Source organism: Anabrus simplex, chromosome 1 (genome assembly GCF_040414725.1).
Source record: "Anabrus simplex isolate iqAnaSimp1 chromosome 1, ASM4041472v1, whole genome shotgun sequence".
In the NCBI taxonomy this organism is placed as follows: Eukaryota; Metazoa; Arthropoda; class Insecta; order Orthoptera; family Tettigoniidae; genus Anabrus; species Anabrus simplex.
Genome location: NC_090265.1, coordinates 1571083385 through 1571110626, shown reverse-complemented (window position 1 = coordinate 1571110626; position 27242 = coordinate 1571083385). Strand labels below are relative to the sequence as shown.

Below are 27242 nucleotides of genomic sequence, written 5' to 3'. Positions count from 1 at the left end.
TGGACTCGCATTAAAATAAAGTAATGCAGTTTTATCGGTAATGACAATATTGTTCGGTGCCTACGAATTTATTATATGAGCCACGTTGGGTTTTTTTCCGTCAACTGTCGGAATCGCCAGTGTTCGCGGATTCTGTTTTCCCGCACACTGCCCGTTGCGTGATATTACGGCGTTCCTTAAAAGTTTGAATACAGAAGAATTCCGATTTCATTCAACTTAGTAATCATGAAGCGCACTGTAGATCCACCGAAGTGAGTGTAAATGCGGAAAGCTACGGTACCACTCCATGTTCCGGAACACGCGTTCTGTTATGACGCGGATAAATTCGAGTTGAAATTACTCTACTGTTTTAAAATGTAAAGGCATTTTCGAATTAAAAGTCTAAATTTCGGTAATGGGGCCGACATTGTACTTCGAATTACGAATTACCCGTATTTCGAATTAAACAATTTAAATAACATGCAAAACTGTATCTCATGTTTCCGGGAACGAGACCTTCTCAAAATCTCGTTATCTGCAAATGAGGTGTCTACCTCGGTGGCAAATGGTTCACTAAAATACATTATTGTCAAGCACTAAATATTAAATTAACAAGAGAGGAAAATTTTCCTATATTACAATATTATACAATTTACGCTAACAATGTTTTCTATTAAACACATAGCTCATCCTTAATAAATTTATATTGTTTACAAAATTCTACTTATAATATCTCCTGTACTACTTACAAATATAGTCAACTGATATACAGTATGTGGAATTACTTCAAATGATACTATACAACTGGTATAAGATTAATATTTACATTGCATTTATTTATTTACTTTTTTTTTTTTTTTTTTTTTTTTTACCCATTCTGGATCCTAAGTAGTATAACGACCTGCTGCGTCTTAACCAGAGCCCCTTTTGCCACCACTTTTCAGAGTTCCTGAAGGGCCTTCACAGCTACTGTAGCGGTCCCAGGGCCCTCGAAGTCCCCACTGTACTTCACCCCTACAGATAGTCCCCTACTTTGGCTGTCCAAACTCCTTAGACCAGGGGATGGAATTCATTTATTCACACACATTTTTTTTTTTATTTACAATAACCTGCACTGGTCGAATGCCCTCTAACACTTCATTTATTTTCTCTGTTGCTGTTTATTCTCTTCTTGAATATCTGTACAGATTTTGGAAAAGGATCAAACACTACCTCTGGTAAACTGTTCCACTCCTTCACACCCTTCCCAATGAATGAAAATTTACCCCAATCGCTTCTGCTAAAATTCCTTCTAATTTTATATTTGTGGTCAGTCCTGCCGATATAATTATTTTCCAACTGAAGCCTCTCACGGATATCTCCCCATGCTTCTTCTCCTGTATAGGCTCTATATAATCCTGTAAGTCTAGTTTTCTCCCTTCTCTTACTTAAAGTTTCCCACCCAAGTTCCTTTAACATTTCTGATACACTACTCTTTCTCCTGAAATCCCTTGTTACAAATCTTGCTGCTTTCCTCTGCACACTATCTATTTCTTTTATTAGGTATTCTTGGCGAGGATCCCAAACACTGTTTGCATATTCCAATAATGGACGAACCATACTCAAGTAACTTTTTTCTTTTAATTCTTTGTTGCATCCTTTAAGTAGCCTCATTATGACATGTAATGATCTGTATGCTTTCCTAACAATGTCATCAATATGACCCTTCCAGTGCAAATTACTTTCAAATCTCACACCTAAGTATTTGCACTTGCCATCTTTTGCCTTCTTCGAATTAGGCGGGATTTTGAATTAACCGATTTCGAATTATCGAGGTTCTACTGTATATACTGAGGGAATGGTACAAGGTCAACTCAAAGAACATAATAATTGGAAGTTCCAAACAAAATTGAAATTTAAACTGTTTTGAATTTGCTGATGACCTTATTCTATTGCCCAGCAATATTCAAGAAACTCGACACCGAATTAAATCTCTACAAGAAATAGCAGGATAAATAGGTCTTAGAATATCCTTTGAAAAAAACTGAGATCATGTTAACTAATCCACCACTTGTAAATGAAATAACAATTGATGGACAAGAAATCAACATTCTTGATAATTTAAGTATTTAGGAGAAATTACAAGTTATAAACTTAATGAGAAACAAGCTTGGCATAATAAAATAAATTGAACAAAGCAAATTATATTACCAAGACTACGTACAAAAAAAAAAAAAAAAAAAAAAAAAGCTTATCAATAGCAGCAAAATTAATACACTATAAAACAATCTCACAGCCTGAAATAAGTTATGCTAGTGAAACCATTTTTAATATTACTTACACAACTGAAGTGGGCAAAATAATTAGACAGAATAATAATTAGATCATCCATAAATAAACAATGTCACGTTAATGGACAATGAAAAATAGCATCAAATAAAGCAGTTTATAAGGAAATTGAACTGATATTGACCACAATTCAGAAAACACATATATCATTCTTTGGACACTGACATCAGAATTAGCCAGAGGATAATAGAAAAATTATGGAACAGTAACTAAAATTAAATGGATTATGGAAATTAAGGAAAATATTAAAGAAATCCTAATGATAATAGATTATCTTAAAAACAAAACAGAAAAAATTAAAGTACATCAAGAGAGAGACACACCAGACTATAGACAAAGCTTAAAAAAAGATGTAATGGAAGGGTGTTTTCAGTTGAAGAAAATAAGGCAACATCTCTCAGAATGAATAAATTTAGGGCTGATAGAAAAGCTAAAAATCTTCTGTATAATCGACTAGAGTGGTCCAGTGTAAGCCATAAAATGTAAAATAATAAAAATTATTATATGTATGTTCAATCTTCAGCCCTAAGGCTGGTTGGATCCTCAACAGCTCTGCCATCAGCTGTCATAGATGGCTTAGGCATCACCGAAGAGGCGTACTGGGGAAATGAGGAGTGAGGTAGTTCCCATTGCTTTCCTCACTGAGCCAGAAGTTGCTATTACATATCAGTCTGCTAAGCCCACTGAAATACATGCACCAACCAACCCTATGAGCAACATTTTCACACCATTCATAGCAGGGACTGGCTGCAGAAGGATTGGCATTACTAGATTCGCTCATATCTCAGTCACTTTCATATTGTCAAAGCCAAGGATAAGACAGAGACAGATCAATGAAAGTAACAAAATTGCTCTAGCCTATACCAGAAGACATAGTGCACTGTAAACAGTAGGTCCTGCCAGCTGAGGCTTATTATTATTATTATTATTATTATTATTATTATTATTATTATTATTATTATTATTATTATTATTATTATTATTATACATACACATCATTATAGACCATTACGCCTTTCAGCGTTCAGTCTGCAAGCCTCTGTGATGTTACTAAATGTTGCCACAATCTTCTATTTGCAATTAGTGCTGTGGGCTCATTTAGTTCTATACCTCTTATCTTCAAATCATTAGAAACTTAGCCTAACCATCGTCATCTTGGTCTCCCTCTACTTCTCTTAACATCCGTAACAGAGTCCATTATTCTCCTAGGTAACCTATCGTCCTCCATTTGCCTCACATGACCCCACTACCGAAGCCAGTTCATGCGTATAGCTTCATCCATCGAGTTCATTCCTAACTTAGCATTTAGCACCTCATTCCGAGTATCCTCCTGCCATTGTTCCCACCTGTTTGTACCAGCAATCATTCTCGCTACTTTCACGTCTGTTACTTCTAACTTATGAATAAGATATCCTGAGTCCACCCAGCTCTCACTCCCGTAAAGCAAAGTTGGTCTAATAATAATAATAATAATAATAATAATAATAATAATAATAATAATAATGTTATTTGCTTTATGTCTCACAAACTACTGACAGTTTTCGGAGATGCCACGGTGCCAGAATTTAGTCCCACAGTTCTTTTACGTGCCAGTAAATTTACCAACACAAAGCTGACATATTTGAGCACCTTCAAATACCACCAGACTGAGCCAGGATCGAACCTGCCAAGTTGGGGTCAGAAGGTCAGCGCATCAATCGTCTGAGCCACTCAGCCCAGCAAAGTTGGTCTGAAAACAGACCGATGTAAAGATAGTTTCGTCCAGCAGCTGACTTCCTTCTTACAGAACACTGTCGATCGCAACTGCAAGCTTGTTCCATTAGCTTTACTACACCTTGATTCAATCTCACTTACTATATTACCATCCTGGGAGAACACACAACCTAAGTGCTTAAAATTATTTAATTGTTCCGGCTTTGTATCACCAATCTGACATTCAGTTCTGTTGAATTTCTTACCTACTGACATCCGATTTAGTCTTTGAAAGGCTGATTTTCATACCATACTCATTGCACCTATTTTCAAGTTCCAAGATATTAGATGGCAGGCTTTCAGCACATTGAAAGGCTAATCTTCATACCATACTCATTGCACCTATTTTCAAGTTTCAAGATATTAGATTGCAGGCTTTCAGCACAATCTGCCATCAAGACCAAGTCGTCAGCATAGGCCAGACTACTTACTACATTTCCACCTAACTGAATCCCTCCCTGCCACTCTATACCTTTCAGCAGATGATCCGTGTAAACTACGAATAGCAAAGGATTACAACCTTGTCTAACCCCTGTAAGTACCCTGAACAAAGAACTCATTCTACCATCAATTCTCACCGCAGCCCAATTGTCAACATAAATGCCTTTGATTGATTTTAATAGTTCTGCAGTATGGCAAACATCTTATCCCTCGGTACCCCGTCGTATGCTTTCTCTAGATCTACGAAACATAAACATAACTGTCTATTCCTCTCCTAACATTTTTCAATTGCCTGTTGCATACTGAATATCTTGATCCTGACAGCCCCTCTGTGGTCTGAAAACACACTGATTTTCATCCAACTTCCTCTCAACCACTGATCGCACCTCCCTTCCAGGATGCCAGTGAATACTTTGCCTGGTATACTAATCAATGAGATTCCTCGATAGTGCTGCAATTCTTCCTGTTCCCTTGCTTATAGATTGGTGCAATTACTGCTTTTTTTCCAATCTGAAGGTACCTTACCAATACTCCTTGCTAATCTTACTGCTCTATGAAGCCATTTCATTGCTGTCATCCCACTATAATTCACCATTTCAGGTCTAATTTTATCTGTTCCTGCTGCTTTATGACAATGGAGTTTATTTGCCATCCTTTCCACTTCCTCAAGCGCAATTTCACCATTTTCTTCCTCCCCATGAGCTTGGTTGTTTGCAACACCACCAGGAAGATTTCCTTTTACGTTGAGATGATTTTCAAAATATTCCCTTCATCTGTCCAGTGATCTTTCTTTATTCGTGTCAGAAGTATCAACTTCACTTACAGAATTACCCAAAACACTATTAATTTCCTTAGTCCCTCCCTTCCTAAGATTCTTTATCACTGTCCAGAAAGGTTTCCCTGGTGCTTGACCTGGCCTCTCCAGGGTTATTACCAAAATCTTCCCACAATTTCTTTTCCGATTCAACAACTATTTGTTTCACTCTGTTTTTTTCATCTACGTACAACTTCCTGTCTGTATCAGCCCTTGTTTGGAGCCATTTCTGATAAGCCTTCTTTTTACTTTTACAGGCTGCTCTCACTTCATCATTCCACCAAGATGTTCGCCTTTTCCCATCTTTACACACAGTTGTTCCTAGGCATTCCCTTGCTGTTTCTACTACAGCATCCCTGTATTCCACCCATTCTCTTTCTATATCCTGAACCTGCTTACTGTCTACTGTTCGAAACTTCTCACTAATCATATCCATGTACTTCTGTCTAATTTCCTCGTCCTGGAGATTTTCTACTCTTATTCGTTTGCAGACAGATTTCACTTTCTCTACCTTAGGCCTAGAGATACTTAGTTCACTACAGATCAGGTAGTGGTCTGTATCATCGAAAAATCCGCGAAAAACTCGTACATTCCTAACAGATTTCCTGAATTCAAAGTCCGTTAAGATATAGTCTATTATGGATCTGGTGCCCCTAGCCTCCCATGTGTAGCGGTGAATAGCCTTATGCTTGAAGAATGTATTCGTAACAGCTAAACCCATACTAGCACAGAAGTCCAGCAAACGCTTCCCATTCCCATTAGCTTCCATATCTTCCCCACATTTACCAATCACCCTTTCGTATCCATCAGTTCTATTTCCAACTCTCGCATTGAAATCACCCATTAGCACTAGCCTATCCTTGCTGTTGACCCTGACTACGATGTCACTCAATGCTTCATAAAACATGTCGTCTTCATCCTCACCTGCACCCTCACATGCTGAATACACTGAGACAATTCTCGTCCTAATTCCTCCAGCTGCCAAATCTAACCACATCATTCGCTCATAACACCCGTCAAGTACATTTTATAATCTATCTCTTCCTCAATATCTCCCCTTACCCGAATAGCATTTACTCGTAGCACATCCAAATGCATGCTCTTTGCTGGCTCAGCCAGTTCTACTTTCTTTCTTCCACAAGACCCATTAATATTGATAGCTCCCCATCAAATTCCATTTCATTCGCCAAGTTGTTTTCAAGGAGTCCCTCGCCTTTTAAATGGGAGTGCTAAAAATGTTTTGAGCTTAGTATATTCATGAAGCAGGATCCTATCCTACTTACACATAGTCCAAGTGAGGATCTCTTCTGTAACAGGTTAGGGACCAGCGATGGATTGTATAGTCCTTGCTGTTCGAGCACAAGGAGGGCCATGACTCAGAATATGTCCAAGATGCCCAATCCCATTCCGTAGCAACTGGTATCCCAACTCTCAGTACCACTTACTAGGCCACTCAGCCGTTGCCCATGGTTCACGAACTAGGGCCTGACTACAGTAACCCACACCATGAACCATTATTATTGTTATTGTTATTATTATTATTATTATTATTATTATTATTATTATTATTATTATTATTATTATTATTATTATTATTAATTTTAATTTTAAATGCCCCTCTGCTTCTGCCAGGTCGGGGTGTTTCTGCACTTCTCCACCCTTGTCTTTCCTTCCGCCAGTCCTCCTCAGTAATTATATTCCAGTCCAGTTTTCTTTTTCCTTTTAGTGGTTTTGACTAGAGTCCATCCCTCTTGCTCTTGGCCTCCCCCTTGCCCTCTATCCTTCTGTCTTTGCCTCCAACACTTGTTTTGGTATCCTTCCCTCCTCCATCCTCATAACATGTCCAACCATCTCAATTTATTCTTCTCCATCTTATCACTCAGTTTTTCTGACTTAACATTTCTTACTCTCTCTCTCTGTCTCTCTCTCTCTCTCTCCTTGTCTTCCCTACCATACTCCTCAAGAACTTCATCTCACTGGCCTGAATTTTACTCTCATTTCTTGCTGTCATATTCCAAGTCTCTGATGCATACGTTAATATAGGGGTATATAGTACATCATGTACCTTAACTCTTTACATTTCATAGAAACTTCTCTATTTCACCCCGGGTTCCTTACATTCTGGTAGACTGTATTTCCTGCTGGTACCCTTCCGATGATCTCTTTATCCACCTTTGCATCTTGCATTATTTCACTTCCCAAATATTTGAAGTATTCAACAACCTCAAGGTTTTGGCTCCTGATACTAAATGATTCCTTTCCCTTCTCTTTCTCTTCTTGTTATCACCATTGGTTTGCTCTTCTCCACACTGATTTTCATATCATATTTCTCAGTATTGTAATTTAAAGCCTGTAGTTGGATTTGCACTTCCATATTGTTGACTCCCCAGATCACTATGTCATCTGCAAACAATATTTTTATATCCCTTCCATATTTTCCCTTTGTTTCCTTTAGAATTTCATCCATAACCATTATAAACACTGGAGTCTGGACATAACTGAAACAATTCTTATACTGTATGTTGCTTTCACTAGTTCCCTTGATTGCCTTCCACATCCTTTTTCTTTCTTTCTTTCTTTCTTTCTTTCTTTCTTTCTTTCTTTCTTTCTTCCTTCCTTATTAAGTGGGTCGAGCTTACAGTCATCAGTCATCATTTTACCTACTGGTATTTACTCTCCAGTAATAAGCCTTCTATTACAAATATTTGGTATAACTTTCATAGTAACTCTCTATCCTTCAAATGATGTTGAAAAGTATGGATGCAACTACAGTCTTTGAAATTTGTCTCATCAAGAGTGGATATCTCAGGAAGGATTACGTGTACTTCTCACAGCATACACTAGACTGGTTTTTCAGTACAGTAAGTTGTCTCCTCTCCTACTTCCCAATTGTTCAGGTAAAAACACAGCCGCATGATTTGGGCTGCGATAGTAAGCAGGTTTAACAACCCCTGCACTTCGCTACTGTATTTTAAAAACTCAACGACACAAAGACAGTATGACGTAGCTGATGTTTCCTACTACGTGCATTCCAAACACATTAGATGTTCAAATATTTGGCTTGTCTATAGAGAAACTTAATATGACTAGGTAAAACATAAATAGCATGTTGTGAGATTTATTTTTCTTCACAGACTATTAAAATAACTCTACACATCCTATTAAAATACTGTACGCCTACCCTCATCATCCTGTATATTGTATGAAGATCGTGGTAGAGCTGGTGAAGCTTATTTATCAACTTTTTATTTTTCAGGAAATAGAGGATTTTAGACCCTTTTCTCCTCAATGGCGACTTGCTGCATCTAGCACTGTGTCGGTAAGTAACAAAAGGAAGCTGATAGCTCCTAAAGATCAATTGTATAATGCTAGGCTTAATAAAATCGAAGGAAACTTTCTTCAGACTATCTTGATTCCATATCAAGTTCAGACTCATTTAATTCATTAAGTCTAGAATAGTAGTCAGTAACACCTAACGAGGTTGGCAGGACTTTGCCATAAATCAAAAACTGGTGTGAATGATTTAACAAATTGAAAGTAATTATTGTTCCACCTTATCGATACAGTATGTTGTGTGCTTTCAGTAAGTTCACAAATCAGTAGTAGTATATGTTTTGTTTTATTATAAACATCATCAACTACAGATATTTTTGTTTAGGTAAAACATTCAATGTGCAAAGACATAGTCATTTCAACATGATCTTAAAAACATACTTGACTACTTAGAAAATATTGGCTAAGGGGGAGGACGTAAAAAAGGGGGGCTTTAAAACAATTGCTAACTGCAAACTTAAAAATCTTATGCAAACTGTGAGAGTTTGTCATAATGTTTATCTAAGAAGTCTTTGTATACACTTATACACCATGATCAGTAAACATGAGGGTAAAATGTTTCGTATTACCTGTGTTCTTGAAAAACTCATTAGCATATCTCAAAATTTATGAGACTCGTAGTACTTCTTTGTAGAAAAACATACATAAATTCTCGTGATAGCTGTAAGTGTGGGACCTTCTTTAATGGAATGGTCATTATGAAGATATTTTGCAATTGTGACAAAATTTTGACTGCCTGGCTGAGTGGCTCAGACGGTTAAGGCGCGTGCCTTCTAACCCCAACTTGGCAGGTTCGATCCTGGCTCAGTCCGGTGGTATTTAAAGGTGCTCAAATACTACAGCCTCGTGTCGGTAGATTTACTGGCACGTGAAAAGAACTCCTGCGGGACTAAATTCCGGCACCTCGGCGTCTCCGAAGACCGTAAGTAGTTAATGGGACGTAAAGCAGATAACATTATTACAGTATTATTAAAATTTTGACTTGCACGCACTCAGCCGTGTGATGATGGTAGTGCCAGATCTGTAGCTTAGATGCTTTCCAACAGAACAAATATGACCTAGGCCACCATAGCTCAATTGGTAGTGCAACCGACGTTAAATCGGGAGGGTGTGGGTTGTGATACCACTGGTGTTTGGTTGGCAGTTTTTGTTCTGTACTTATCTCTTCAAAACATACTGTGTGTATGGAACACGACCTAATAGGTTGAAAGTTAATTTTGATTACAATGTAGTCGTCAAAATTCATCATCTTGCAATATTTACATTTTATTGACTATTCTACATGGGATATATACACATGGGGCCTTAAAAACTTTTTTTTTAATTCAGCCATTCCTGGTAATTATACATGAACATTTTCGGACTGCCTGCATTTCCAGTGAAAATATTTCTTCTTATTTCGTAAATATGCCTGAAATAAATAGGTACCAAATGTGCAATATATCCAAGTTATATATTTTTGCAAATCTTGAAAAGTAGCTTTTTGCTAGTGACTTTACGTCGCACCGACACAGGTCTTATGGTGACGATGGGACAGGAGAGGCCTAGGAGTTGGAAGGAAGCGGTTGTGGCCTTAATTAAGGTACAGCCCCAGCATTTGTCTGGTATGAAAATGGGGAAACCACAGAAAACCATCTAAAAGGCTGCCAACAGTGGGATTTGAACCCACTATCCCCCGGTTGCAAGCTCACAGCCGCACGCCCTTGACCGCATGGTTGGTAAAAGTAGTCCTAAAACTTTTCATTACATTATGTTTTGTATATTTAACATTATGAATTTTTTTAACTTGATGGTGTCTAAATCTCTGTTGAGCTTCAATTTAAATACCGCCTAGGAAGTGAGCAGCTCAGGATTAAGTTGCTGGCTTGAGGGGTTAATACTCATCTAGTGCAACAGCAAGACCAAGTCCAGTTCACCTATCATAACAGTATGGACAGTGACAGAACTGTGATATGTTTTCTATATTAATTTTTCTATAGACTATTTTAAAGCTTTTGAGTTTTATACATGTGTCTAGCTGAGGATGGCCCTGATGAGGGTCGAAACTAGTACTAGTTATTTTAGTGTATAAAATATAAGACTGTAATTTTACAACTTCTAATTTTATTCCTCTCTCCTGAACACTCTCCTTTACCATATCCATCCACCTCTTTCTGGGCCTTTCCCATTGTCTTCCTCCTATTATTTTTCTCCATAAATACTTGCTTGGAACTCTATCCTCTTTCATTCTCACTGTGTATCCATACCATTTCTTCTTACTGGTCTCTATCTTGTCTTGCAGTTTAGGGAGTTAGAGCTGTATAGTAAACTACAGTCTCATTGTAGAATTGTCATGTTTTATGATTGCTTTATATTTCATTTCTGGTTACTGGGCGAGTTGGCTGTGTGTTCAGGGGTGTGCAGCTGTGAGCTTGCACCTGGGAGATAGTGGGTTCGAACCCCACTGTTGGCAGCTCTGAAGATGGTTTTCTATTTTCACACCAAGCAAATGCTGGGGCTATACCTTAATTAAAGCCAAGGCTGCTTCCTTCCCACTCCTATCCTATCATCGTCATAAGACCTACCTGTGTCGGTGCGACATAAAACAAATTTTAAAAAAATGAAACTCTGGTTATGCTCTATTTCTGCACACTGAAATTATCCGTAAAGTTCATAAGATCCGTTATTTCTTCTTTCTTAATTCCTCCTGTGGTAAGTGAAATAGTGCATGGAAATTAGGTCTAACAGGCTTTCTGAATATGAAGGAGATTGTGACCCAAATATAAACAACACAACACCATGATTCTATGACGTACAGCAACAATGATGAATGAAACATGTAAGCCAGTACTGTATCGTATAAATGGAATTGCTAGAAAAGCAAATAAGGAATAATAAAATAACACCAACAGCAGCCAGGTCTGAAAAAGAAAGCAAATAAACCACAAGATGCATGCACACACAGGACACAACAAATCAACATGAAAATAGACATGAAGTCATCCTCCAGAATTGAAGATATACTTCCCATTTTACACAAAGAATTTTAATCTAAAGTCATAAACTTGCTTCAGATGATCTGAGGTGCTCCCTGGTTTTCACAGTTCGTTTTCCTTTAAAGGATCGTTCTACTCGTGCATATAAAGCATGCAGTGGGATAATTTTCATGCTTAGTCCAATAATATCCTCTGGATATCTTCCACACCTCATCATATATATTCCATAGTAATTCAGGCAGGTTAAGATATCGGAGGCTCTTTGATGATGTTGAACTGGTTATACATTCCTCTCAGGACACACATATTATCACATCGCAGCTTCATCCTACGGGGCATAATATTGTGCCCGTTGCATTTTCAGACGTGTTCCAAAATGGCGCCTAGGAAAGGTATAGACCACTCAGACCCAAGAGAGTATACAAGAAAGTCGTAAGATTTGGATATAATAGGAGTCCATGATTAGCCTGGAACGAATACATTTCAAAGGCGGTGCAGAACAGAGCAATGTCAAGCGAATTGTTTCAAAAAAACAAGTAAAATAGAATAGATTATTGAAAAACTGATCTCGAGGAGACTAGAAGCAAATTGCTGTTGCGGCGTAGAAGAAAGGAAATTCTAAAAATTACGGTAGAAGATTTGAAGAAAAGCGATTATAATTCAAGAGAAGGCAGAATACCTGCAGAAACACTGTGGAGAATATATATTCAGCAAAATATATGAGAATTTATTTAAATACATACAGTGATAGACCCGAGGCACAAGATCAGCGATACTTCGGAAATCATAATTTGGAAGCTGTAAGAAAAGAAGAGGATAGGAGAGAATTACTCCATCAATAGGAAAATCGAGGAAGGAATAATATTTTAGAAAGTAAATAATTTAAAATTGAAGATTTTCGTGAGACAATACGAAAGATCTTACGCAGACTTAGAGAATTGGTCAATTAGAGCACAAGAGAAGAGTAAGAGAATAGTTTAAAGGAAATATTATTTTCAGGAGAATCTAAAATGAACATTTACTTCTCGACAATATTTGATTTTATTGGCAGTTATTCCGAGAAGAAGATGACTTGCTAAGCATCCAGATGGACCAACCTGGAGTGAGATATCATCCGAACAGCCGAACCTACCTAAGATGAGATGAGGAATTCGCCCAGCTGAACCTACCTACGATGAGGTGAGGAGTCCAGCCGAAACTTGAACCATGGCCAATGAACCAGCGATGTGACGAGCAGTAGGACAGCAACTGACGGCCGATATGATGAAAGACGAGCTAAGTGTTTACTATAGTTAATATAATTCTTAATTTGGCTAGGCATATGCATTAGAATAAAGTATTCTAACTGTGAAATATTTAAGAGTGCAAGTGAAACATTGAAGTAAAGTGCGTTACATTTAAGCTGCTAAGTTACTGTAAAATTAGATAGATATCTCGTGGAGTATGACTGTATGAAATAAGTGGATTAACGAGGTAGTTGAGAATACGAGTAGGAAGAAAAGTTATCTAACGGCTGATTGCAAAGATGATCATATGGAGAATAATATTTATGAATCTCGCGAAACCATTCAGTCAAAGATTACGTCACAGGTGGATCGCGTGTGAGAAGTGAAAGATAGAGTCGAGTTATTCCTTGTAAAGTAGTGTTGTTAAATGCACAAACGCGGTATTTAAGGTTAAGCATCATATTTTTTGGAAGAGAATTGATCATTGTAAAGGAGTATTTACGTACAGAAGAATGTTATGTCTCAGTAGTTGCAATTAATATGAAGGAGGTTATGAATGATGAGAATAGATATTGAGAAAGATGAAATGGAATTAATTGAAGGTTTTATAAGGTAGTAAGAAGATATATGAATTGATTTGAGTATGATAACGTGCGTTGTGGTAATTATGAGACATATATATGGATGGTAGATGCTAAATATGAATAATATTGGATCAGTTAGACGATGCAAGCACAAGGAAAGAAATACATTGCGGGAGTGACTTGAAATAAGGTATGAATGGTGAATATTCGTATATATTTGAGATTTGAGTGGTGATGTAGTATCAAATACAGCTGTTAATATTAAAATATATGAATCTTCTGACGTATTCTCGTAACTTATGTGAAGTGTAAGATATGTTAAGATAATATAAGAAGTGACGCATATATAGTACACAAACCTTTTCTTGAGCCCTGAGCTCCATAGTACTGAATGGGAACTAGGGCTCAAGGAAAGGTTCGCGTACTATACATAGTACCGAGAAATCATAACATAGATACTTATTGAATTACTTGCACGTATGATATATTAGAGAAAAATTTAACGAATGAATGCATATTGAGCCGAATAGCATTAAATTAAGAATTATTTAGAATAGTGAGATAGATTATTTTATATTTTGAGTGTTGTTTTATAATTCATGATATAATTTTAAATGAAGAGATAGTAAATTAGGACCCGTGATTTAAGAGGCAATAGGGATGGAAACCTTAGCACGTCAGTCATCATAATACAGTTCTTCCCCAATGAAGTGATACATTAACGAATTCAGATTTCGTGATTTTAAACTGTAAAAATTATTTGGAGGAATTCCAAATATTTTTTTTATATTATGATGTAATTGTGATACAGTGATGCGTATGAATGACTGGTTTAATTTTTCAAAGATGATTATAGTTATGGAAACTTGAATTCATTTCAGAAATGGAGATTTAATTATATCTTATTATTTTGTTTTGTAAGCCAGCGCTGACTTAAATATTGAATTTCACGAATTATTATTGATTTTAAGTAACTATTGTGGAAGTTCATAATGATACGAGTTCTCAATTCTTTCTTAGATTTCTTTAGTTTAATAAATATGTTTTCTCATAATTTTATAATACAGTGAGTGATAATTTGTAGTAGTTGTGAGTAGATTAACTTAGTTTGTAAGGTGTTTATTATGCGATATGCGTTACAATTATGCGGCAAGTGATGAATTTATACTTCTATGCGATAGGATGGAGACATTCATTGGTGGTTATCGCGTGTGGTCGCTATGTTTTTCTCTGAATTCATATAAAGCCTAACCTACAAGAAAAATTAAATATTTTTCTTATTTGATGAGATACCCTGAGATTACATCCGACTGTCGGGAATTTATAGGTGCGTCGTACCTGGACGCGGGAAGCGTTCAATATTATGACATGTGGCTCACTTGGAAGATTCAATACTATATTCATTTTTCATACATCATTACCTTCATTTCAGTTACTCTATTACCTCACTTATTGCTCACAAAGATCCTACACAATATCCACCATAATACCATAATCATTCCTATCATTTTGATGATACTATTATCTCAATTCATTTTACGAAGATCCTATGTCACTATCTATCTATACTCATAATAACGAAGACTCATAACTAGCACAATTACATATTCACGGGGACTGGAAAAGTTAGTATGTATTTTTATCAAAATTAGCATCAATGTTTTGAAAATTAGTGTACATTTTCTGAAAATTTGGGTGTTTAAATAAAACTTGCCCACAGTCAACATTATTAAGGTCCACAACAAATCAGAATGCTCAATCCTTAAGAAAAATAACTTTTTGCAAATTAAAGCATAGTAATAAGTTCGGAATTGACTTCCTTCAAGATGCAAACTTTCTGTCTCTAACCACTGTATTAAATTGGGATATGTTGAAATTGTTTGTTGGTGTCCACAGTAAATCCAAACAATATTTAGCAAATGCAGAGAACTCTGACTGTACTGCAGTTAATGCAAGCATGATGTCACTTCTTCCACCTTTCTTCAGTTGATTTTGAATTGCATCTATGAGGGAACTGTAACCAGATTACATTTCCTTTTGTGAAAGAATTGATGCACTAAACAGTTTCTCAAGCTCGGCTTTCCCATTATTCAATATAATATATTTAGGATACAGAGCTTGAGAAATAGTGACAAAATTATTGCGGTTAGCGACTTTGACTTTCAAAGTCTGTAGCTTGCGTTTTGAAGAATGAGCCACTTGAATGAAAATGTCTTTGCATGCAGCTTTCTCTAAAGGACTGAGCTTGATCATGGCATTGTTAGTTCCTGAAGAAAAATCCCCATCAAAAATTGCAGAAAAAATTACCTCAAGGTTATGAAGTTCTGGGTTCAGCAAATGGGAGGTTGGATACTGAGATTGCTCAAGTTCAGTAAGTAGTTCAACCATCTCAACTGCATGATCGCTGACAAAGACTATATGTGAATGAAGTCCATTCACCTCCCTGTCAGTAAGCTCCTTTAGGTACTTACTGCCATAGTTGTTGATATCTTTCATATCGGACGACTTGAAAAATGTGACATTGTGTTGAAAGTACTTAGTCTGACTTGTTGACTGAATGATCAGTTCAGAGGGTCCCGGTATCGATTCCCGGCTGGGTTGGGGATTTTAATTGAGTGTGATTAATTCTTCTGGCTCGGGGATTGGGTGTTTGCGTTTGTCTCAACACTTTTCTCTTCATATTCAGACAGCACTGTACTCTGCCAACCACCACAGAAAGAGGCAATAGTGATTATATCCCTCCATATAGGGTTGGCATCAGGAAGGGTGTCTGTTCATGAAACTGGGCCAAATCCACATGTGCAACGCAGTTCACATGCACGATCCTGCAGGAGGAGGGGGTGGGGTTGAAAATACCTATTTCAGTAGAAGACAGCATCAAACCAACTGTTCCACCAAGTAAGAACAGGTGAAAGAAAAATCTTTGCCTCCTTTGAATCCCCACACTGAGATTTTAAGAAGTGTAAACACTTACAATTTCATGTATTCAAAAATGTAGACTTCACCATTGTTACCACATGATTTAAATCAGACAGCACTGTGACCCAACAATTACCAACTAAGCTAAGCTTATGTTCCCAGCACTCTACATGCTTAAAATGATCCCCTGTAACCACTCATACCGAGTAAATGGCTGTGTGGTTTGGGTCACGTAGCTATCAGCTTGCATTTGGGTGATAGTGGGTTCGAACTCCACTGTCGGCAGCCCTGAAGATGGTATTCCGTGGTTTCCTTCCAGGGTCACTTCCTTCCCACTTCCAGCCCTTTCCTATCCCATAGTCACCACAAGACCTATCTGTGTTGGTGGGATGTAAAGCAAATTGTAAAAAAAAAAAAACAATGCTCACATTGTTCCGTAAGAGAGGGTCATATATGGATATATGGAGCACTGTCATTGACAATGACTTTCACAGCATCATACGGTACATTGTAGGTTTGCAGTGCATCCAGGACAGCATGGGAGCAGTTCGCAGGATTTGGCTGGAACTTGGAAAATAATTTAAAAAACACAGCACTGCATTCTGTCAGTAGTTTCATTGCACAGAATGTTTATTTTCTTCCCAGCTACAGCTTCTACAGTCTACAGTGATCAGAGGCAACATCTAGAAAAATTAATGAATAACTTTTAGAATTTCACAGACTACATACAACAAAAGAATCTAACAATAATTACAAAAACAAGATGCCCCATTCTACCAGTAGTGTTGCTGATTTGGTAACCAGGCTTCACTAATCCCAACATGGCACATGGTGATATTGAAAGAAATAATGTTCCCTGGACCGAATAAATCAAGTAATTGAATCCTGGACTAAAACCTGCTGTCTTAATTGGGAGATTGCAAATGTAGCGGCGTATGGGCCGCTTTACTAATGCACTTAATCTAATCTGTTTCACTTCCATTTGGTTAGCCCAGATCATAACCTAACCTGCCACTGCCATTTGATTTGTTTGGATCATAACCTCTAGATCGCTATCATTTACATGCAACAGTTCTGTTCAGTATCTTTACTCACTGCAGTGTTGTATTTGTGCATCCCAGATCCAAAGTAATACATTTATTATTTATCGTATGGCTACATATTACAATTAGATATGTAAAATGAACAATACAGTAAAACCTCATTAATTCGAAGTCATTGGGACTAAAAAATCGGACTTCGAATTATGTGATTTTGAATTATCCGCCAATTCGTAATTCAGAAGTGCCAACCCTTGCCGCATTACAAAATATTCTAAAGCCCGTTATTGCATGCAGTTATCCTTGATTCATAATTTAAACCTTTCAAATGCCATGAAAAAAAAAAACTATTTTCAAAATGTATCCAAGAAGGTGCATTTACAGTATTCAAATAATGCACTTGGATAACTCACTGACAAACATAACCTCACGCAACGAAAGAAAGGAAAAAAACGCAATTCAAAAGCGAGGAGAAATCTATGCTGGCTCCCATGTGGAACTGCTTTATTCATTGGATTACTGTACTGTATGCATCTTAGATGCCTTGTACTTACGCAGAAAGTACCTGATGCCCTTCAAATATCATGGCTAATCGAACTTTCCTATGAATATCCTTATACAATTTCTCGCCATGGCACTTCTCTCATACTTCGGAAATGTAAACACTTGCCGCGTCACAAAGTATTCTAAGACCCATTAACCCTCGACTGGCGTTGTGAAAACTTTGGTGCGTAAATGGGGTTGTGTGGTCGAAAATGATACCATAGAATGTATGACCACAAACACCCTTTATTTAAGTTTCAAAAATAAATACATGTAAAATTATATTTTCTTATACCTTTGGCATTACCTACAATGAGAAATTAATATCTTTACTGATTATAGATTGTGATATAATGCACAATTGTTTTACCGTCACTGATTTTAAAAGAAAATCTCACTCCCGTGTATTAAACTTAAATGGAAACAAATTTTAAATGTTCATTGCTCCAAATCAAATTCAAAGATACATTTAAATATTATAACATACAAAACTCATAAAACTTTTGAGTTTCACAGTTATTTACATCATTTTCACAGCCGCTTAATAGTTGGAAGTTTGACAATAATGTTCTGACTTTCACGTCTCACTTACCTGTTGGGTTTGGTAGCTGACCACTTCTGTTCCTACCAGAGAAAGATGACGGCTGGTTATGGATGTCTAGGTCCGTGAAACTTCCCTCTTCGTCTTCCCCACCTTCTTCTTGTTCTGAATTCGTGTCGTGCTCGGAATTCTAATCTGGATCATTTTCATCTGAGAGATCGCTGTCGTCACTTCCTTCGGTATCTTCCTCTAAAACACTGCGATTCTAGGATCACACACTGACATGCCAGGGCGAGATGTGGAAGCCATAGCAAGGCTTATAGGAAGAAAAAGTACCAAACACACACTTTGAATGAAATATGAACACTTACAACATTTTAAGTCACGACAAACTTCATGACACAAACACCGTTGTGGGGTCATAAACTGCACCACCCAATATTTAAATCAAGTTTCTGAGAAAACCAATATTTACTAAATGCTACAACTCCAGATAGCAATTGACCTTGCACTAAGTAACAGCTACAATGAACGGCAATAGCCAGAACGGAATACGGAGGGAGCGCCAGGGTTGTACAAAGTCACTGGTGTCTTTAAAGACCCCACAATGCCAGTTGACGGTTAATGTGTACAATCGCCTCGATTCACAGTTTAAATCTTTACCATAAACACTGAGGCTATATGACATTATTAACAAATGAAATTAACATTCATGCAACAAGTCTGAGCGATCCCTGTACTAAAAACACACAATTTATTCCCAACGAAATACCATTAAAGAAACTATACAAATGTTGAACAAACACCGGGTTTGAACCAACCCTCAGTTGAATTAGACCTATCGCCGACGCTAGTTATAGTCACAACATGTTACATAAACAACATAGAGAATCATACATTATTGTAATGGTCATAGCATCCGCCATGTCAACTGGCAGTGGGCCCGGCCCGGCACCGTATAGACCCACCCCTTATGCTTCAACTGCGCCAATCACTAGCAGCGCTTAATGCTAGGCAAGTCCCACTCGCTTCCGCTCACGGTCCTGTAGCAGAAGAGTATGGAAATGACTTCACGATTAATCTGGAGTGTTCCATCTCGCGATGTTCCTGGATCCATCCAGCATCCGGACGATTCTCGAAGAGCCAGCGCAGGTATATAAGAGAGGAACAACCTGCCTGGAGTTAGTGAGAGTTAGACTGAGTTAGAAGTTGGTGTGGTTCAGTCGTGAGCGACTGCCAGTGTAGTGAAGTATGTGAACTGCCATGATTATCGGACTAGTGTGCTACAGTGCGGACTGTTGGCGAAGGAGAGACTGTGTAGCCATGCGACGCGGGACATTGTATGTGAGTATAAAATTGTATAGTGTGAGAACAAGTGAGAAACGAAGGGAGAGAGAGTGCACGAACTGCATAAGTCTGTGTTATGAGCAAAAGTTGTGTGTAGTCTTGTGTAGTTTACTGCGTAGCTAATAAATATTAGTATTGAAGCTACCAGTCTAGTGTTAATTGATCATACTACCCTGCCAACTCGTTACAACTGGTATCAGAATCGGGATCGACTGGTAGCAGTAATTTCGTAACTAGGAATTCCTAGTGAATCGTAAAATGCATAGCGAACAGTTTCAGGCTCTCCTCAGTAAGTTCACCAAACGCTCATCCAAACAGGACAAAATCAAGAGCGAACTGAAACTGGAATTAAATGAACTTCAGGGTGGACAAGGTAAATTAGAACACAAAATGCACTCTCTCGAAAGAAAATAAAAGAGTGACATTATGCAGGACGTACAGGAACTGGTTGGAAAACAGATCAAAGAAATACCGCAGGTTGTGGAGTCAGGTGTTCGAGACCTGAAAGAAGAAGTAAGTGCCCTGCATACGAGAGTGACAGCCATGGAGACTTGTGCTAGGGCCACCTGCAGCGACAGCGGCTCCAGCGCCAGGAAAGTAAAACCCCCGCGCTTCGATGGACAACATCTTGGCGGACCTTACGGGCCCAATTCGAGACCATGTGCGGGCACAACGGTTGGACATCGGAGGAAAGGGCCGAGTACCTAATCGCCGGACAGCAAGGACCAGCAGTGGAAGTACTACACAGCGTTCAGCTGGGTGCCACTTACAACGAGATCGTTAGAGTGCTCGACAGCCGATACAGTGACCACCAGTTGGCAGCCGCGTACCGAGTCCAGCTAAGGAACAGGACCCAGTGCGCTAATGAGACACTTAAAGATAAAAATTTCATTGTTCCGTATTGAAATTATTGATGTTAAAAATTAAATAATTGAAAAGGAGGTTCAACCTATTCAATACTTAAAAGAAAGAAATGCAGTAATCACATTCCTATTTAAATGGGACCGGTTTCGACCTTAGTCCAGGTCATCATCAGCCGTAAAAACATGTACAATGTTTATGAATATTGGAGGTCAGTTTCACACTCTGATAGGCACAAAGACACGACACCACATTCTGTCATGCACAAAGTCACAACACTATCAAATAATATACGAAGGTCAAAAATAACTTGAAGTCGCAGACGAATAGATTTGTAGTAGAAAGCCGCCAGCTCCTGGTGATCAGCGCAGCACATTCAAGGTCATGCGCTGCGGTCGAACGCCAAAGTAGAGTGGAGAATGTTTTGAAGGTCCAGAATTTGTCACGGTTGCGGGAAGTTAAGTACGTATATAAAAATATACGATGCAAATCAGTATAATTGAATGAGTACTTGTACTCCTGCTAAGTTCTTGGAAAACAGTTGACTTGAAAAAACAATTGTAGAGAGAAGAAAAAAATGTAGAAAAAAGCGCAATATCGGAAAACAAATGAAAACTTATATGCACAGTGCGCAATTTTTTAAATGAAAAATTTTTAGGTTATGATTGAAGTAGTCGAAGTTGGCGCAAGACAAGAGTTAAAATTTGAAAGAGGAGAACCGAAATGAAGGTCGTGTTTTTTTTTTTTTTAATAGAGAAGGAAGAATAAATTAAACGAGGAAGAGTGATAGTGAAATAAGAGAAAGAATAAAAGAAATTGAAGTTAGATGGTAATGAGGAAGGATAAGATAGCGAAATGAAGGAGGGGTAGTTTAGGGTGGGTTAGGAGGGTGGGTTATTGGAGGTAGAAAATGTGGGTGGGAACTATGTAAGGCATGGAAAATAGAATTGGGGTTTTGGAATTTGGAATTTTTGAGAAGAAGAATTAGGAAGTCAAAAAGGATATTGGGTTTTTCAGAAATGTCGTTTAAATTGAAATTAGGGTTGAAGTACTGGTCAAGGTGGATAAAGCAATTTTCAGTAATGTTTAAGAGGGGGCCTTTGTTAATGATTTTAAGTATATTTATGTCATTGTCAATACTGGTGAAACTATGCTTGGAGTCTTGTATGTGCTGTCCTATGGCAGAGAATCTGTTGTATTTAATGGCGTTGACATGTTCAGAGTACCTGATATTGAAGTTGCGGCCAGTTTGTCCGACGTAGGAGGAATTGCAGTTGTTGCATTTAAATCTGTATACACCAGATTTAGAAAAAGCATTAGACTTATTTAGAGATTTAGAGTTGTGTAAGATATCAAGACTTCTATTGTTAGTTCTAAAAGAAATTTTCATATTATGTTTTGTAAAAATATTAGTTATTTTATAAGCATCCTGAGTGAAAGTGAAGGTGGAAAAAGCAGTTGGTTTAATTGTGTCTTTAGATAAAGTGGTTTTTGGACGGTGTTTGAATTTGTTGATGATGCGGTTAATGAAGGAGTTGTTAAAGCCATTAAATTTAGCAATGTTGCGGATGGTGTTTAATTTATTATTTAAATCTTTTTTGGACATAGGGGTGTTGAAGGCACGAAAAATTAAGCTGTTATAAGTAGCACGTTTATGAGCTTGGGGGTGCGAAGAATCTTGTCTTATTGTAGTTGCTGTTTGGGTTGGTTTTCTGAAAATTTTGTAAGATAAAGGAGAAGGATATCTAGTAATAGTTAGGTCTAGAAAATTAAGAGTTTGGTTGTGTTCTGATTCGAGGGTGAATTTAATGTTAGAGTCTAAGTTGTTGAGATGAAGAAGTGTAGAGGCTGCGTTGGTTGATTCCTCATTTAATATTACTAATGTGTCATCGACATATCTCGCCCAAAAGAGGATGTTGGAGAAATTATTATTATTATTAATTTTTGTGTTTTCTAAGAAGTCGAGGTAAATTTCAGCAAGAATGCCAGAAGCAGGTGAGCCCATAGCCAAGCCATCTTGTTGATAAATGGTGTTGTCAAAGGTAAAATAATTATTGTTGAGAACTAATTTTAAAATAGACATGAAGTCTTGAATTTCAAGTTTACTTAGGTTACTGAATTTGTTTAGGTTGTTGTTTATAATGGGGAATAATTTTGGAATTGGAATACTCGGGTACATGTTGACAATGTCAAACAAATGGAGAGAAAAATTTGGTTGGATTTCAAAATTCTTTAATTTGTTGATTAGATCAGAAGTGTTTTTGATAGATTTGTTGGATAAAAATTGATAATTTTTTAGTAAAAATGTTTGGATGAATTTAGAAGTGTTGTATAGGGGACTGGGTCTGTAATTGATAATTGGACGGATAGGAATGTTAGTTTTGTGAATTTTAGGGAGGGCTTTGGCAGTGGGTAGTCCAGGGTTCATGTTTATTAGTTTAGTTTTTTCTTGATCTGTGAGGAGAAAGGAAGTGTTTTTTAAAGTATGTTTGAGTAGGCGTTGGATTTTTGTGGTTGGGTCATTTTTTATTATAGAAAAAGAAGGGTCACTGAAAAAGTTTTTGGTTTTATCTAAGTCAGTTTTATCCATTATGACAGTAGTGTTGCCTTTATCAGATTTGGTGATAATGAGATTATTGTCATTGATTTTCTTTTTAAGATCTGAAATGGTTTTATTATCTTTAATTAAATTAATATTATTATTATTATTATTATTATTATTATTATTATTATTATTATTATTATTATTATTATTATTATTATTATTAATAAGAGAAGTGTTTTTGTTATTGTTAATGAAGATTTTTTCAAGTTTCCTTTTTTACTTCATATCTGATTTCATCTTGTTCATCTATTGGCATTTTATTAATGACTATTTCAGATTCAATAATTAAATTGGTGGCTACATTGAAAGTGTAGAGATTGGGCCAATTGTGTTTGAAGCCCTTCGAAAGAATTGAGTTTTCATCATCACTCAGAGTTGTTTTAGATAGATTTACGATGGGAGGATGGAAATGTTCAATAGTTTTGGAGGGTGTGTTACGGTTCTTAAACTGGAATTTATGTGAAGAAGAGTTGTTCTTAAGAATTTTGAGTTTTTTCTCTAGGGTTTGTTGTTTGATTGACAGTACATGAAATAATTTATTATTATTATTATTATTATTATTATTATTATTATTATTATTATTATTATTATTATTATTATTATTATTATTATTATTATTATTATTATAATATTTGCCTTTATTTGTAGTGGCGAAGTTAGGACTCATGGTCCTCTCTTACACTTAACCACACTTCATTAACATAGTACATCTGAGAGCAATATTCATAATCTTATCTTAAAACTACCATTACAAACTAGAAACAAAATATGAAACATAATAACATAAACTCTATAAATATTCTTAGTCACGTCTTAAACTATTGTTACAAATTAAAAGTTGATTGACACTAAATACCCTAAGCACAGTAAACGTACATTCATACACACATTCACTCTGCCAGATTCATTCAGCCTGGCGGCACATATCGAGGAGATGCTCACGGCAAGACAACTTGAAGGAATTTAAGGATTGTATGGCTCTAATGTTGTGGGGGAGAGAATTCCATATTCTAGCTCCATTTGCAACAAAGGAACGGCTGAATGCTGCTGACCTGCTGAGAGGGATAGCAAGTGTACTGCCAGAGCGTGTATTATGCTGGTGGAAAGAGGATAGGAAATTGAGTTGTGAAGATAAGTAGTATGGGATATTCTCTTTTAATACTCGAAAGATTAATACTGCCACATGGAGGTTTCTATATTGTTCAAATTTTAGAAGGGAAAGTTGTCGATAATAAGGGGTAACATGAACATCATAGTGTAAGGAAAAGATAAATCTAATACACGAATTCATAGCACGTTGTAATCGGTTTAGTTGTTCTCTCGTGGCATCAATTAGTACTACGTCACAGTAGGAAAATATAGGGAGGATAAGAGTATTTATAAGCCTAATTCTCATGTTTAGTGGCAGCATATTTTGATGATATTTTAGTGGGTGAAGGGACGCGTACACTTTTCTACAGATATTTGTAATGTGCTCTCCCCAGTTAAGATTCTCGTTTATAATTACCCCAAGATTTCTTACCGAGTTTTCGTACGGAATAATTTTACCAGATAAAGTTAGTGGAGGAATGTTTTTGTTTTTTGCCGCACTGATTTGTTTCGTTTGCCCAACAATAATAGCTTTAGATTTTGATGGATTAATTAAAATACAGTTTTCATGAGCGTATGCACAGATATTATTTAAGTCAGAGTTCATATAACCTATTGCTTGATTGATGTCTGAAATTTTGGAATGGTAATAGATCTGCAGATCGTCAGCATACAAGTGGTATTTACAGTGTCTTAGCCGTGTCGATATATCGTTAATATAGATAACAAAGAGAAGTGGTCCAAGTACAGGGCCTTGTGGTACTTCTGAAAATTTCATTACCCATTCGGATGACCTATTCTGAATAATTACGCGTTGTTTTCGTTCCGTAAGATATGAGAGAAAGAATTCTAGGGCTGTCTGTCCAAGGTGAAGCGATTTCAATTTAGCAACCAGTACGTCTATATTTACTGTGTCAAAAGCGCTGCTAAAATCAAGAAGTGTAAGTAACGTCACCTGCCTTTCGTCCATAGCGCGTCTCATGTCGTCTGTAACTTTCAGCAGGGCAGTGGCCGTACTGTGTCCCTTTTTGAAACCCGATTGTAAAGGGTCAAGTAGTTTGTATTTATTTAAATAGTCGGTTAATTGCACGTGTACTATGCGTTCAAGAGGCTTGGAGAGAGATGAAAGTATGCAAACAGGTCGATAATCTGTTATAAGTACAGGTGAGGAAGTTTTGGGAACAGGATTTATAATGGCATTTTTCCACATTTTTGGAAAGTGGCCACTTGTGAGGCACGTGTTGTATATATGAGTAATGGCAGGAAGAATAATGTCAATGATGTGTTGTATTATGAGTATGGGTATTTCATCAGGTCCTACAGCAGATGATGTAATTGATAATACCTCGCATTTCACGTCAATCTCTGTGACTTCGCGAAATTCAAAGAATTGTCTACTTGAGTTAGGAAGAGGTTCCATTGTGCAGTCGGGAGAAGATTAGCAATTTCTAGATGTGTTTCGTATAATCTGTTGTTTAAAAATGATTTTTTCTTGTATAAGAAACGAATTTCGTTTTTTAACCAAATTTTGTTGGTTATTTTTTGGGTTTTTAACATGTGAGGAGAAGAAATGTTTTTTCTGGTACAACTTTGAAGAAATTTGGGGGTAAGGTTGTAGGATATGCATTGTTTCAGGAAGTCGATGTCTTTTCCTAATTTAGCAATCTTGACCTTAAGGCCCATGTAAGAGAAGGCTTTTTGTTTAGCTTGGTTAGCTTGTGCATTTAAAGATAAAAATTTCATTGTTGCGTATTGAAATTATTGATGTTAAAAATTAAATAATTGAAAAGGAGGTTCAACCTATTCAGTACTTAAAAGAAAGAAATGCAGTAATCACATTCCTATTTAAATGGGACCGGTTTCGACCTTAGTCCAGGTCATCATCAGCCGTAAAAACATGTACAATGTTTATGAATATTGGAGGTCAGTTTCACACTCTGATAGGCACAAAGACACGACACCACATTCTGTCATGCACAAAGTCACAACACTATCAAATAATATACGAAGGTCAAAAATAACTTGAAGTCGCAGACGAATAGATTTGTAGTAGAAAGCCGCCAGCTCCTGGTGATCAGCGCAGCACATTCAAGGTCATGCGCTGCGGTCGAACGCCAAAGTAGAGTGGAGAATGTTTTGAAGGTCCAGAATTTGTCACGGTTGCGGGAAGTTAAGTATGTATATAAAAATATACGATGCAAATCAGTATAATTGAATGAGTATTTGTACTCCTGCATCATCAACAAATTCAAACACCGTCCAAAAACCACTTTATCTAAAGACACAATTAAACCAACTGCTTTTTCCACCTTCACTTTCACTCAGGATGCTTATAAAATAACTAATTTTTTTTTTTTTTTTTTTTTTTTGCTAGGGGCTTTACGTCGCACCGACACAGATAAGTCTTATGGCGACGATGGGATAGGAAAGGCCTAGGAGTTGGAAGGAAGCGGCCGTGGCCTTAATTAAGGTACAGCCCCAGCATTTGCCTGGTGTGAAAATGGGAAACCACGGAAAACCATCTTCAGGGCTGCCGATAGTGGGATTCGAACCTACTATCTCCCGGATGCAAGCTCACAGCCGCGCGCCTCTACGCGCACAGCCAACTCGCCCGGTACTAATATTTTTAAAAAACATAATATGAAAATTTCTTTTAGAACTAACAATAGAAGTCTTGATATCTTACACAACTCTAAATCTCTAAATAAGTCTAATGCTTTTTCTAAATCTGGTGTATACAGATTTAAATGCAACAACTGCAATTCCTCCTACGTCGGACAAACTGGCCGCAACTTCAATATCAGGTACTCTGAACATGTCAACGCCATTAAATACAACAGATTCTCTGCCATAGGACAGCACATA

At 37.1% G+C, this 27242-nt stretch overlaps 1 protein-coding gene across 1 annotated transcript in view; it reads left to right on the top strand.

Moving 5' to 3' along the window:
* bora (aurora kinase A activator-like protein bora) overlaps window positions 1–27242 on the top strand; it is a 321188-nt gene that overhangs the window by 212774 nt on the left and 81172 nt on the right. Inside the window, exon 5 of the mRNA XM_067153480.2 lies at window positions 8571–8633. Within this exon, the coding sequence (XP_067009581.1) occupies window positions 8571–8633 (63 nt within the window). The remainder of the gene's footprint in view (window positions 1–8570; window positions 8634–27242) is intronic.